General features: G+C 39.7%; 1 protein-coding gene across 2 annotated transcripts in view; it reads right to left on the bottom strand.

The window, feature by feature from the left end:
- wwp2 (WW domain containing E3 ubiquitin protein ligase 2) overlaps positions 1–16,264 on the bottom strand; it is a 70,777-nt gene that overhangs the window by 46,288 nt on the left and 8,225 nt on the right. For both annotated transcript variants that reach the window (XM_049574883.1, XM_049574882.1), the window contains exons 3-5: positions 13,732–13,888; positions 13,265–13,386; positions 10,221–10,358 (exon numbers count right to left, since the gene is read on the bottom strand). In XM_049574883.1, coding sequence (XP_049430840.1) covers positions 10,221–10,358; positions 13,265–13,386; positions 13,732–13,888 — 417 coding nt within the window. The remainder of the gene's footprint in view (positions 1–10,220; positions 10,359–13,264; positions 13,387–13,731; positions 13,889–16,264) is intronic.

A 16,264-nucleotide genomic window follows, 5' to 3' on the forward strand; every position in this document is an offset into this window, starting at 1 on the left:
AGACATCTGTAAATGAATGCTATAAAAGGGAACACCTGACATTTATACCGCAAGTAATCATTATTTTCGGTAGTTTTGGTTGATTAACTATTTGATGAATCAATTCATTATTTTGCCATTAAGATGTTGAAAATGTAAGAGTCCAAACTATTTTGTTTGTCTGACTAACGGTCCAAAACCCAAAGATATTCAATTATATAAAAGAAGCAAACACTCACATTTGAGAAGCCAGAACCACAGAATGTTTAACCTGTTCTTTACTAATGGACCAAATGTAGAAAATCCTCACATCATGTACATAAAATCAAACGATGCCTTAATTAATTAATTTTAGCCACCTAAAAAAGGCCCATCAGGAAAAAAAAACAATATCAGATTCAGTGTATGCTATATTTAGAATATTTTCACAGTTTGAACTTGCTGCCATACAGCCATTTTCGACAAAGAAGTCAAGCTGTTATATCAAAGCCACCAGACTCTATTAACAAAAAACAGCCATTTATGGTGCATTCCATTTGCAATGAGAAGTCAGAATTTCAAAGTTCCCAGTCAGAAATCTCAAATGGAGCGCCCCCTGATGTCGGATATCCAACTCAGAAAGTCGGGTGAACCTCACAAACCCCGACCTCAAAATCCAATATGGCTGCGCCGCGCATCAACAGTTGTGACAGCAGTAGTAATATTCTGTTTATTAGCACGTCTGTCTTAAATGTGTCTAATTAAAACAGTTATCTCCACAGTCCTGTCCAACTTTTATCTGTAGACATGTTGCTATAGTGTTTGTATGCGCAAAGGACAGCATAATACATTGTTATCAACTGGTAATGCTAACAATGGCTAACCTGGCTTGAACTGGTATGGCTAACAACATACTGGTTTTCCAATTTGTTGAACTGGAACATAATCAACTTGGGGAAGGTAAATTCCTGACTAATCTTAACTCTATGCTTTGTTGTGACCAACTTGTATGGCGCAACTATGATACAAGCATAACTCGCATACTATTTTCAAACTAAGCTACATTAAAACTCACATAATTGGTGCAACAGCCTGAATATGTGTTGCTGAGCACCTCCAGAGAGAAATCAGATTAGCAGAGCCTCAATAAACTTTGGTGTGGGTTTTGACCTGAATTAGACATGTTTTTATACCATTAGACAATAACTACCGCCTAGTGGTTGTATGCCTCCAAGAACCAGGCGAGATGCAGTTGCAGTTTTCATCCATGTTTGTCCAGACTTATATGGAGCCATGGAGCCATGACAACAGACAATGCTTTAAATTTGGGTAATACTCCAAAAAAGCAAAAAATTCTAAAACATGGATATTTCACATATCTTTAACCCAGCAGCAGAAAAGATCTATACAATCAGCACAGTTTCAATGTAGACATCCAAGATTAGTGTCACCAATTTAGTATTAGACCAAATGTCTCTCCCTCTGTTCCTGAGTTAGGACATTGAGCAATGGCCAGAAAAGTGTTTTTGCAGAACATTATGATGTCACAATGAAGTTGACCTTTGACCTGTTGAATATAAAATGTCATCACTTCATCATTTTATCCTATTAGATATGCATGTTGTCGTAATTAGCTTATGAATTCTTGAAGACATGATTTGTGAGGTCAGAGTGACTTTTGACCACCAAATTCTAATCAGTTCATCTTTCAGTCCATGTGGACGTTTGTGCCAAATTTGAAGAAATTACCTTAAGGTGTTCTTGAGTTAGCAGGAGAGCTTTATGGCCATAATGGATTATTTTAGGACTTTTGCATCAATGTGGTGAAATTACTTTTATTTTCTGGCTGAGAAAAAATCTGTTATATTGGTCTTGGTATTGTAACCATAAACCATTTCTCAGTTGATTTTGTGGACATTTACTATATCACAATATTTACATTTTGTGATATAAAATTACCTATACCATGATAGAGGACTGTATCAATTTCTTCCACTCGTAGTTTACAGCCAGTATGCTGCCGGTTTAAATAATGTTTAACAAGAAAATGAAAACGATGTTTTACCTTTTTCATTCCACAGTATCACTGTCCTTGGTAGTATTTCGGTGTTACAGTCAGCAAGTTACAACTCTTTGTACATTAACAGGCCTTATTATAAGTCTAGCACGATGTGTCCGCGATGATGAGGATTAGACTAGCAACACAGACACACCAATGAATGAGTGTGTCTGTGCTGCAGTGTACATTTGGCCTCTGCTTCTGCGTGATGGGAAGTTGTGTGTAAGCATCTAACATTTACAAAGTGTTCCAATAGTCCCAGAGTTGAAATCTTTCTGCTCTGGCTTCTGTTTCTCCCCATCTTTCAATACAAGGGTTTGTTTATGAAGCCCGCTAGGAGTATGTGTGTGAGTGTGTATGTGTGCGTGCATGTGTCAGAAAAGCTGCCAGGGGAAATGAGTAAAACTCCAAACTAACAGAGGTGCGTTCAGAGCGAGAACACAGAGCTCCTTAACACCACCAGAAGGCAACACACTTCCACCTTTATACATTTTATATATTCAGGCAGCCCACATATGCCTGCACACACACTGCAGAATGCAAAACACATGTACATACACACCCACAAACACACAATGAACACACAAGCTCAGAAACACACGCCTGCGTCTGCACTCCTGAGACCATTAAACACACACGTACAGAGACAAGTGCCTCAACTTGAAACCCTGGTTGTAGAGGGCACACACTTCAGCCCTCTGTTCACCAACCTCTCCTCCCCCAAAAAACACACACGTAAACACACACACATGACCTCTGTCATCCCTGCCCTTGCAAACCAGGAGAGGAAACCCCCCCCCAGCTACCATGCACACCGCTTTGGGATCACAGGAGGCGATTGTACTACTGAGCTGCAAGCAATGAGGCTCAATTATGCAATTCTCAGAAACAAATTAGACAAAAGCACTCCTGATGTCTGTGATTATGTGTGTGTGTGTGTGTGTGTGTGTAGAATTTTTGTGCAGAGTTTTTTAACCATTGACCTGCACACATGTTTGCTTAGCTGCATTTTGGGTACATCCCATTTACTTTATTCATTCTCTTCTGTCACAGCCTTTTATTTACTCTTAAAGAAATAGTTCCTCTTTATTTTCTTTGCTGAAATTATCCATCAAGTGATAATCGTGCTACAATACTAATTTGCAGCAATGGGCAAAAAAAGTTAGTCACCAAAATCCTTGGAGTGTCTGTGGTGGGGACTGACCAATGTTTTTTCCAGGCTGATTTCAATAACGATTATTAGTAATCTCGGAGGCCAATAACTGATATTTGGAATCAATGCATATTTGCAGTGAAAATTAAAATTAAAATTTAGAATCACACAAAGTCCACAACTCAAATACAAAGCTTGGCTAAAATGCATTTAAGCATATGTTTGATTAAAATTTAATTTAAAAAAATTACTTTAACTGGAATTATGGCCTTGTGGTTGAATGCCTCCACAAATAAGTCAAGTTGAAGTTTGCATCCATTTTGGTGAAAACATGGACAGTTCTAACACGTCTCCCCCCAGCAGCATAGAAGATCAGTTTCAAGGTCGGTGCCCAAGATTAGTGTCACCAGTTCAGTATCAGACCAAATGTTTCCCCTTCTGTTCCTGAGATGTGACATTAAGTAATGGCCACATGGCTAAAGTAATGATGTCACATTTAAGTTGACCTTTGAACTTTTAGATATAAAATGTCGTCACTTTGTCATCTTCTCCTATTAGGCATTTCTGTGACATTCAGTCATAATTAGCGTATTTTTAAGTTATGGCCAAAAACATGTTTTGTGAGGTCACAGTGACCTCCAATCACCAAATTCTAATCAGGTCATCCTTTCGTGTACATGGATCTTTGTGCCAAATTTGAAGACATTTCCTCAAGGCGTTCTTGAGACATTGCATTCATGAGAATGGGATGGACGTACATACGTCTGCACAACCTGAAAACATATTGCCTCTTGCCACAGCTATCGTCGGCACGGAGGCACAAAAATAATGATTCCAATATCGTAAAGGATTGTGAAGGTGAATCCCTCGTCTGTGGCTGTGTTCTCAGCACTTAAATACATTTGTATTTTACCAGCAGGCACATCAATAAAAAACTCTGTATCTTTGCTAACCTTAATCTAAATCCAAACCACAGCCTCCTGTGAGGACCTGCAGAGAGTCCCCCCTTAACAGGAATTTTTTCATCTTGCTGGCCTTGTGGTAGCCTACATGCAAACACACACATCCACACACACACACACACACACACCACCTATAATACACCTCCTCTTAACCTTTTCTCACATCTAAACAGTCACAAAGAGACACATTTATAGAGCCCATGCTGCGGCAGGCCTTGGCCCTTACTGCTTACCCTGTGTTCATTCAGCAGAATACACTGTGGGCTCTGTGTGGCGCTCTATGAAAAGCCTTGTGTGTGTGTGTGTGTGTGTGTGTGTGTGTGTGTGTGTGTGTGTGTATTACACAGGGAGGAGACAGATGCATGGACCCAGCTATGATTTCAAGAGCAGCTTAATCAGAGTCAGAATCTGCTTTATTGCCAAATAGGTTTTCACATATGAGGACCTACTTGGCAATAAACTGGGATTCTGATTCTGATTAAGCTGCTATTAAAACCACAGCCAGATCCATGCATCCATGTCATCTCTGTGTAACACACACGCACACACAGCTGTGTAACTGTTTTTATTAAAAGACACCTAGTCTTTGCTTCCAAACCATAAAGGAAAGTAAAATGTTAGCATAGTGCCTGGAAGCGGAAAGTACTGTTGACCCAGAGTCAATAAGTCTGGAGGGTTTGAAATCCTTCTTCTAAGAACTATGAGATGATTTTATATTGGTCTGGGAATAGAAACACATGCATATGAATATTCAGCGTTGTCTTATCTCTGTGTTAGAGTTCAGTGAACACAGGTTGGTGAAGCCTGACAGTCGTGCAGCTGTACATTGTCAATATTTTGTGCTCGGATCACATGTCTACTGTGTAGGATTTAGTGGCATCTAGCTGTGAGGTGACAGATTGCAACCCACTGGAACTTCTTCCATGTGCAAAGCAGGGGCAATTGCTCTGAGACAACAAGGGAGGCTGAACTTCCTCTAAAATTTCATAGAAGAAATGGTCAAATATGCACCATTGAATTTACATTAAAATAAGAATTTACATTGCATTAAAGGTGCGCTAGGACGAGTTTAACATCATGACAATGATATTCAGACGTCAGCTGTTTATCACCAGTTTTCAAATGCGACCTCCCTGTCATACATTCTCGTGTCAGCGCGGTGGACGCGGAGCCTCCAAGCATTCCTATGAGACAGCACTGAGCAGGTTTTTTCATGCAGCAAAGCAAGACAGTCATTGGATAAATGCGACAAAATCGTCACTTCCAGGGAGGCTCAGCTTCCCTGGGACCTAAAGGAGCAGTAGGCGGGAGAGGACACTCGGTGTATGCATGACGATTGGAGGAACTGTCTAAAAGGCAGAGTCCCTTTGTGATTGACAGCGATTCAGAAATACAGACCAGCATTGATGCATTTCGAGCTCAGTCTCACGCGGGGATATTTGCGAGTAGTCTTCTGACAGTGTGCCGTCCAGAGTTCCTTATTTCCATAAGTGATATAGCTCATCTGAAAATCTTTGAGGTGTGTTTTGCTGTGGTTCTATGGCATGAGTGTGGTTGAAAAACGGCTTAAATGAAATGTTCCTTTTATAAGTTACTGCCTTGCTACAATATGACAAATTTTATGATGTAAACTTAAAGAGAGCTCCCCCTGTTTGAAAGACCAGCAGCTGCCACTGGCGCAAAGCATGTAAGAGAACAACAGCTGTTGACGTGAAACCAACAACACCAATGGCCCTATCAGGAGCCAGTGTTTGGTTTGTCCATTTGAAACATCACTTCATGGACAAGCTCTGTATGCAGATATTAATGGCTTATTCTTAGGTAACAAAAACACAACAATTCTAAGTTTTAGGTGACTACACACTAATGCTTACATAGTTATGTATATTATGTTATATTGGCAGAAATGTTACATAATATACATGACTATGTATATTATGTAACATAATATACATAGTTATGTATATTATGTTACATTTCTACCAATATGCCCCTTAATCCTACACACGTACCCTTAAGTTACATGTACAATATTCTTGGCAGGACAGAAAAGCTTCTGACCCACTATGAAACATACTCAAAACTCTCCACTGACACCCAGACTTTGCTGAAAAAAAAAAATACACATATAGGCTTACCCTAAGCAAACTGCATGTTACTGCTGTAAGGTTTCACACAGTGCAGCAGAGAGACTAAAGCTACAGTTTAAATAGCTGCAGGCATGTAGGCTGAATAATTCAAACATTTGAGGACAGTTATCTTTAGCTATTCCACTCTACTGTTTTACAATTAAGGCAGGTAAAAGCAGTTTGCAAAGTTAATAATGAATGTAACGGAAATATATCACAGATCCATAGAGAAACCCTGGAGTAAAAGTGGGACTATTTTAGAAGTAACTGCGTTCTGCTGACTCAAAATTTAAAGGAACTGTGTTGCACTGTCTCGGGGTTAAAATAGCAAAAGTGCAATCAGACTTTAATTTGAGTCTGCTCCATGACACATCTCATTTTTCCTGGTGACAACAGCCCACAGGCAGAGGTGTGTCACAGCAGAGACCAGACATATTCTGTGGAGGGAGAGCATGCAGAGCTGTTGCCAGGCTTGAGTTGAAATGGGGCCACTAAAAGGAAATTTATTGAGACTGACAAGAACCCAGCTGATGCTTTCTGGATCAATTACAGGTCTGAGAGGGCTTTACAGCTGATGCCACAACACAAGCAGGCACAGTGGTTCTGTCTAGACAAAAATATATGAATGACTTTTGCTGAAGTATTTAAATGAGGATATTAATATAATCTGAGTTCTCCAATGGTCACTCTGTATTTCAGCCTTATTTCTGAGACTGATAACAATATCATTATTAAAGGTATACCATGCAGAACTTGTTAGTGACTGTTTGTAAACAGTTTCACCACCAAAAGCAAAAGGCAATCCCAGATTCAAACTTGTTTTGAAACAAGCTTTGTTGGCTTTGCGTTTCGCTTTGCTCGATTTGAGTTTTGTCTTTTCTTGACACCGTGTCCACAATCTCTGTAGCTTTCTCTTGGATGCGTGCTGCATATAGTCTGGCACCTGGTCACTACCAATTTATTAAAACCCAACCTCACCTATGTGCTGTGCCAAAGAGTACCCAGAACACAGCAAAAAAAAGAAGAAAATAAGAAAATACAGGCAGAGAATAGAGTACTTACATCTGTATTAGTCTGTACATTGCTTTTTACAAAACTGTGTAATATATCTTTAGAATAAAAATGTAATGACCATATCTTGGCTGATATAAGCTTTTAATATCAACACTTTCGAAAATTATTACCTCAGACATATCTTGGGCATTTCTGTACTGTAATTACCTATTAGCCAAAATGTGTGTTGATATTCAGATACCTGTATCAGCTGAAACCGACAAAAAACTTCTCCATGTCCATGTATTAATCAGGCTCTCCTCTGTAACTCACTGAGTAAAAAGATGCCCTCGGGGATCGACTGACAAAAATGCCACACGTCTTTGTCTGACAGACCTGAAAGATCGACTCAACTTGCTCTTTCATAGGTAATGAACATGATGCCCAGAGCTGTCCCCGTTACCTGGAAATCAAAGTGGACAAGCTGTAAGCATTGGTCAGTGATGACGCTAAGCTCATCCCACAGCTCACCACAGGGGCAGGAGGTGTATGTAAGCTATGGCAAAGCCTTTGGAGTAGCTACACTGTAACCCTCTAACGCACAAGTATTAATCCACCTATAAGACCACCTAGTTGCTGGGTTTCAGTGGTGGACTGTGCATCCTCAACAATAACAGAAGAACTGCACATTAGGTTTTTAGATCACAGCATATATATATATATATATATATATATATATATATATATATATATATATATATATATATATATTCAACTAGTCAAGTAAATGTTGTAAGCCTTGCTGGTCGTAACCAAAATACAATGTGATACCCAGAGGAAAGCAGGAGGAGTTTGTATCTGCCTGTGAAACTAACAGCTCTGATCATTAACGTCTCTCTTTCTTTCTCTTTCTCTCCCTCTCTGGAATGGAACCGCCTGCGCATCGCGTGACTGGTATGAGTCCTCAGCTAGCAGCTGACATTCAACATGGAAAGTATGTCCGCATCTCACAAACACTCGCACTGGCTGGATGTCTTATCACTGGGCTGAACAGGAGAGGTGCTCTTGGAGGCACATGTGTCCGTCTACATATATGTGTGTGTGTGTTTTAAAATGGAGTCAGGACATAAAATACTTGGTAAATAAATGTTATTTGTTAACGTTTATTTTGTGAGTTGCTGTCCTGTTTCGTAAATGTGCAGTGTTCTGAACACATGGTGCAAAGTGCCACATATGTCAGTGACATTCAAGGTACAATTTTGTCACTGAAAAATGCCACAAACAGTTTTCAAGTGGATTTTTTAAGATATGTAGTATTTTTTCGGGCAATGTCTAACCTTACAGACTGAATTCCTCTTAATTTTGTGCCTGCCTTCCTACTTTCAGTAAGAAAGTTTAAACTTCTAAATGTCAGGGAGATTAGTAGTTAGGAACATCCCTTGTTGTGACATGCTGCAATGATGGTGACACGAGAAACATTCATCAGCAAGATGTATATGAGGAACTTGCATGGCCAGGGATACTGTACGAGGGCTAACAATGTTTTCACTTACATTTTATTAAAAACATGAAGGAACTTTTCAAGATAATAATGCAAAAAGTTAAGTATCACCTCAAATGTTGTAATGGGTATTGTAAAATGGTGAATGGATTGTACTTGTATTGCGTCTTTCTAATCTTTCCACCACTCAAAACGCTTTTACACTTCATGTCACATTCACACACACATTCACCCACTGGTGGCCACCTGCTACTTAGTTTAAACATTCACACACACTCACACATTTTCAATTTGGGGTTCAGTATCTTGCCCAAGGATACTTCAACATGCAGACTGGAGGAGGAGCGGTTTGGGAAGGCCTCACTATTTATCAAATCTTTAGTTTACTTTAATAAATAATAATGTTATAAACAACCCAACTTTAAGTGATCATATAATAACAATATTCTGCCATGCAACTGTACAATTGCACAACTCTGTGACCACTTATACAACACACTAACAAGACTCAAAACCCAGATTTCACCACTACAAAGACCAAAATGTGTGTATTGGCGCAAACACCATTAATTCAAAGCCATGTGGGCACGAGTAGATTTGGAAAGTTGTGATTTACACAATGTAAAGCCTCTGGCTTTTTCCAAGACGGGAAAACACCCATTACAAGGGTGGAGACACACGAACATCCTACTGTACAAACAAATCGATGTTTGTGTGTGTGTGTGTGTGTGTGTGTGTGTGTGTGTGTGTGTGTGTGTGTGTCTGTGTGTCTGTGTGTCTCTGTGTGTTGGCAATATTTGAGAAAGACAGGGAGGGAAAGAGTGAGAGGAGGAGAAGCTGCTTAATATTGAGGTGTATTCTGCACTAATAAGCTGTCTGGATTTCTGTGGTAACACGGTGTGTGTGTGTGTGTTCTCTTCAATATATCTTCGCTGACAAGTAAAAACCTCGTATTTCCAAAATGCCAAGAAACCGTTCCTGGTGTCAACTTCACCCTCCATTTTAATGTTTAAAGGTTGTAGAGGTTTGTATGTTTTATGGATTCAATTTTATTTGATGAAAGTTTTCTAAACTTCTATGTAATATATTCACAGTTCTTTATTTATTTATTTTTTTTAAATATTAGAGTGCTGTTTATGGCACTCTCGCGTGTTTTTACATTGAAATGGGGGTTAAATCTTATTGTCTGCTCTATATCCTCTTCCTAAATTCCCCACAGTATAAAATAACCATTATCTTTTATCACTTCTTTAAAAAGGTTTATTTTCCATCAAACATGAATATCGCACTCTGGAGTTTTTCACACGATAGCAGTGATACGTGTGTATGAACATGGCCTCAGTGTGATCACCTCTCTTGGTGCTTCTCTGTGCATTTCTGTGTTATTACCTTCACTTCTGTGTGAGTGTGTGTGCATGTATGTGTGTGTGTGTGTGTGTGTGTGTGTGGTAAAGGCGGGACTCACTGTCTGCTGCCGTGCTGCCATTCGGCAGCGTGCCCAGATCAACAACCATGCCGTCGAGACAGACGTTGAGCTCGCCTCCCGCTACAACCGAGCCTTTGTTCTCCGTCTGCAGCACCAGACTCAGCTGGACGTTCTCCACTAGAGGGGGGAGGAAGAACGACAGAGAAAGAGGATGAGTGGTTGAGAAGGTAGAGGACAAAGGTGGAGGAGAGAGGGAGAAGCTGGAGCTGGAGGGAGGGGGAGTGAGGAGAGATGAAAGCGAGGAAATCTGACATCCTCTGCTATTGCTCTAAAATGAGGAAACTGTGTGAACCCATAGTGTATTATCTTCCCTGGCAATAACAGCGGAGGGCCACCCTGCTGAGACTTTTGTGACCAGACGAGGTATTAAATGAGCAAAGACTAGCCAACAGAGCTGAGTAACATTCGATCTTTATGAATAATGGTGTTGTGCTTTTCTTCATAGTGGTTTCAGAAGCAGAAGTGCCACTTTAGTGTCAAGAAGTTAAAACTGTCTCACTGACTGCTGTCTAAATTGTTCCACAGCAACAACAACAGGAAGGTGCTAAAAGATAGCACTGAATGCTTATCTAGACTTAAATTATTCTATGATCAGAATAATACGAATATCACAAATATTGTAACTGTATTTGATTCAAGTAAAATATAGATCAGTATAAGAAGTGCAACTCAAATGTGGCAGTATATAGTATCAAAACTTTTACAATTTCAAAAAAAACACCCAGTAATGCACATCTTTTAAGGTGGGTGGTACATGATGGGAAATGCAATCACGGCAATGTGTCACACTGCTCAATCTCCTCCGACACAGGATTAGACAGCTTCCAGCAAGTCACCAATGGCAGTTACTTAGAAAAACACTATTTGTTTTAATATCTCCAAGTTAGTCAGCAGAGGAAACCTGGATGAGTCAGGTGAATGTTCTGAATCTCCTGAAGGATATGATCAGGCGTTTCATTACTCCAAAGATAAAACCAGACCAGAATATGGTCACTGCTGGACATTGTGTAATACATTTAGTGGTGCATAACTTTTGCGTCTGTCCTAGAGTTCAACCTTACTGGTTATAAGCATAATGGAGAAAGTTAATTCTGTCTCATTTTAGACAATGCATTTAGATTTGTGAAACAAATTCTCAAGCTTGACTTTCACATTACAAGGCTTAATGCTCAATTCTGATTCTTTCCCCAAATCCATCTAGCCTGTCTACACTGATCACATTCAGGTTTGCGTATAATTAGCCATGTGTTTCTGTTTGGGGGAAGTGTGCCTCTATATCTTTAGAGCAATGTGCATGTGTTTTATTGACTATTGAGGCTTCAGGATTATAAACTGTCAGGACAATGGCATAAAGGTGAAAAGACGAGGGAACACAAAAAGTAAATCTCTATTAGCAGTTATTGCTGGTAGTTCTGTGAAAAGACAGGTGTGGGAGAAGTCGGGAGTGGTGAGGCTGCAATGTGGAGGGTTCCTCCAAAACCTTAGTATGACCAAGGCTACATTTCAATATCTCTATTGGCAACTCATGACAATGCTGTCACGGCATGTAGGCAAGCTGTCCCTGTCAGAGAGCCTGGCAGTCAGGTTCTATTGGCTGGCTACTGGGGCAGCTTACAGCAGCAGCGGTGTGGCTCCAACACCCTTCTGTAGGTACGATGGACCACTCTCACACTGTACGGTGAGTGATCTGCACCTGCCCAGTTAAGTATGAAGTGGAAAGACCACACACATGAAGTCTGATATGACTGTTCTCACATGGCCAGTGATTGGATATGCATCAGATTTAGGACCACATATCAAAGTGGCCCAAATCTGATTGGGAGAAATCAGATTTCTGTGTCCACACTACTCTCAAATATCAGATCTGTGTCCTGTGACATGTGCCATCAAAAATAAGATTCATACCACATTTGCTTATAATGTCAACGTAGCCTTTAGAACTAAAACTGTGTCCAAATTCAGAGGCGGACAACTGAAACAGAAAGGACCTAATCAGCCTCAACCAGCAGTCAGGAATTACTGTATCACACGTCATATTTACAAGCTATTTGCCTTCAAGTGGTCATCATACATAGGTAAATATGTCCACGGCAAATGTCCGTAAGGTTTTTTTTTTTTTTTTTTAAGATTATTTTTTGGGGCTTTTTGCCTTTAATATACAGGACAGTGTGAAATGGGGAGACAGAGAGAGTGGGGGGACGACATGCAGCAAAGGGTTGCAAGCCAGAGTCGAACTCGCGACCGCTGCAGCGAGGCGTCACCTCTATATATGGGGCGCCGGCACTATCCACTAAGCTACCGACGCCCCCGTAATGTGTTTTAAGAAAAATTCTTACAATCTGTTAAGTTAACTTTAGTATTTGCGTGCAACTTTTTGGTGATAAACTTAAGAGAGAAGCAGGTTCAGTGTGGCCTTTAAAGCCTCAGAAGAAAAGACTTTCATAAATGACATGGAGGGACACTTTGTCTGTTTTTTCTCCTTTTCCTTATTTCCCTCACTTTTCTAATTCTGTGTGTGCGTTAAGTTCTCTTTTCCATTTGTTAATACACTACTTTTAAGTCGGTTGTACCATGTTAAAGGCTGAGTTCAGTATTTTCCAACCTGGACCCTATTTGCCCACATTTTTCAGTCTAAATGATTAATGGAAACAACAGTGTTTGAAATCAGTCCAGTATTGAGCGAGAGTGCTGCAGTCAGCAGTGGTGAAACAAGCTGCAGTGTAACCATTCAGGGCATGATCACATCGTCAATTTACGTCTGCTACAAGTGCCTGTTGTTGCCACTAACAGGCTCAGACTATTCTAAGGGTTCGACAATTGTGAAAAGGATCCCTACAAATTATTCTGTTTGCAGTGCTCTCGCTCAGTACTGGACCCATTTACAAAAACTGTTGTTCCTAATAGTCACTTAGACACAAAAACATGGGGGAAAGGGTCCAGGTTGAAAAATACCAACTGTACCCTTCAAACACTGGAGAAATCTATCACCTTTTCTAATTATCTGTCTCTGCGTGTGTCCTTACTCTTGCCATCGTGTGTGCGCAGTGTGTCCAGCAGGTCTATAGTGGCACTGCCCAGTAGCTCCTTCCTCAGGGTGTGGCAGCTCCACAGCTTCAGATCCAGACGACTCTGAGGTGTCACATTACTGTGAAAAATATGAACGCATTATCAAGACATTATCTACTGAGACTTGTTACCACACTAACGCACATCATTAAAAATACCACAAATACTGAACATCAGTAGATGATGTAATCTGTTTTATCTCAGGAATTGTATGAAATTATTTGAGTTTCACTTTTAATAAACTTTTAATAAACTTTTTTTTTTTTTTACAGTGGAACCAGCTGAACATTCCAGCATAACGACAGAGCAGGATGAAACAGATTTTTTATGTTCTATAAAATGGTTCAAACATGTTTAGCAACAATAAACTACAGGATGGTATAAAGGTCAGTGTGTGTATTTGTCTGTGTGTTAGTGATCTTACAGGGTGAGGTCTTCATTCCACTGCAGCTCGAGGTGTCCGCTGCGTTTGCCTGTTTTTTTGGTTTCACTGGTGAGGCCGTCTGCAGTCACCTCGACAAAGGAGCTGAGTCGAGAGTGACGGTTTGGCAGCTTGGGAGACTGGGGCTTCGCTGAAACCACTGAGCGCGCGCACACACACACATACACACAAACACAAATTAAGGAAAAAGTTACAGTGCAATACAGTTGAATTTTAAGGGGGTGAAAATGTGTAATGTTTGTAAACCTGGTTCATCTATAGGAAAGAGCAAAACACAGAGTTAGAGTGTCACATGGAAGAGAGCATAACTGAGCAGACTAAGATACACTCTGTGGGACTGTGGCCAAAGCACAACCACAATATAGAAAAATATTTGTGTTTCATGTGGGTTACAGGTCAAAGATTTAGCTTTCATGTCAACAACACCACATCCACAGTTTCTTTTAAATAAGATACTGTCCACCAGTGAGATGGGGCTCCCTAATTAGGTCATCTAGACAGAAAAGGCCTTCAATTTAAGCATCTAACAGAGGAAACACAACGCAGCTCATTAAACACACATCAGCCGGCATCCTCACGTGTACACACAAAGACACCAATATTACTGCTCTACTTAAATAAGAATTGTCATCATACTGGAATTTCTAATTTTGATACCTTGAAAAATATCAATATTAGGGGTGGGGGGAAAACTGATATAGCATGGTATCGCGGTATTTTGTGTGGCAATATTGTATCAATACACACACCAAGTACTGATTTTTTGTAAATCATTAATATTGCAAATACAAATTCAACTTTTAGCAGCCTTCTAGAAGTTTAAAATAAACCGCTTTTCCGGATACATCTTGCTGCAATAAAAATGACTAAAGTGAGATGAACAGAGTGACAACTTTATCCTATTAAATAAGACAGATTGTTGACAGTTTTTCTTTTGAAAATAGGTAAGAAATTGCAATATGTTATCTCAATACTCACATCAATACGCATATCGCAAAACATTTAAAGCCGCAATAATGTTTTAACATGACTTAAGTATCATGATACTATCGTGTCGTGGGGCCACTGATGATTCCCACCCCTAATCAATACTCAATACCTTTTTTGATACCACAGGAAAAATTAACAGAGGGCATAAAATTTTACTTTGTTGATAAATAACAGGACAACATCATCTTTTTGGTTTTTTTTTTGGTTAGTCGCAGAGAGAAGCAGAATGACTGTGGCAGTGTTGTCAAAAATATCCTTTTATAAATGTTATCACAAATATTTGACTTGATTTCAATACTCTTTTTCTGCAGCATTGATGCACCGCCGCAGCTGTGCTTTCTTGCTCTCTCTTGTTTACTGCAGCCATGTTACATAAAAAATGAAATTGTGTGTCCTCAATGTCAATTTTCCCTGTGGTATCAAAAACAGTATTTATTATCTATATTCGTCATGGTACTGTGCTGAAGTTGGAAATTCAAGTATCATGACAACAACAGGCTGTAGTAAACATTAACAATAAGAGAGATCAAGAAAGTGCAGCTGTTACCTGTGTATTAACAGTATGGGAAATAGGTATTGAAACTGTTTCAAATATTCAGATTGATATGTGTCAATAAATCAGTATTTGATAACTCTAGCTCAGCATAAAATACAGGTTCATTTTTCATACATGTTGTCCTTCAACCACTTCTGGCCTGCTCATCGACTACAACCTCCCTCTCCGTTGTTATGATCGTTATTAGCTGGTCATCATCTAACCGCACCAGAAATAAAGATCTAGATCTGGTGAAGGTGCACTGCAAGTTAGCCTGGTACTCTGTCACAACTGTATCTTCATTCAACAGCAAACTGAAACGTTTCTAGTTTTTATCAGTCTTATGATCAGTTACTGTGTTTGTGTGTCTGACTGACTGGCTTTGTGTATGTATGCATATGTGGGGTTTATGTCCTTCGGGTGGCTATGGGCTCCTAATTATCTTTGGGTGGGGGTTTGCACATCAGTTTTTAATGTTAAGCACACTAAGTTTACATGTTACGTCATGTGCTATATACATGAAATCAGATTACCTGTATAAATGTTCCACTTTTGCCAGTTCACTGTTTATATAACAGGGTCAATCAATCAATCAATCAATCAATTTTATTTATAAAGCCCAATATCACAAATCACAATTTGCCTCACAGGGCTTTACAGCATACGACATCCCTCTGTCCTTTGGACTAATACAGCAACCTGGTTTCACACCTTTATTTTGGAAAGAAGTAGTCTGTTTCCATGGTACCCATTTTTACAAAACATTTTATGGTTTTATTCAGTTTTAATTAGGTCCTACATATCACCCACCAACTATTTTCAAACAATAACAGGCCATTATAGCAAAGTAAACAAAAAGTTTTAAAAAAAAAAAGTTATTTTGCTGGTGTGTGCCAATCATCTATCTCTGACATTTCAGAGCTCAAGTGGTTGCTGTGTTTGATGCTCAAGGACAGCTCTGTGACATACCATAACTTATCACAGCCTATG

This window comes from Epinephelus fuscoguttatus, linkage group LG4, assembly GCF_011397635.1.
Source record: "Epinephelus fuscoguttatus linkage group LG4, E.fuscoguttatus.final_Chr_v1".
Taxonomy (NCBI): domain Eukaryota; kingdom Metazoa; phylum Chordata; class Actinopteri; order Perciformes; family Serranidae; genus Epinephelus; species Epinephelus fuscoguttatus.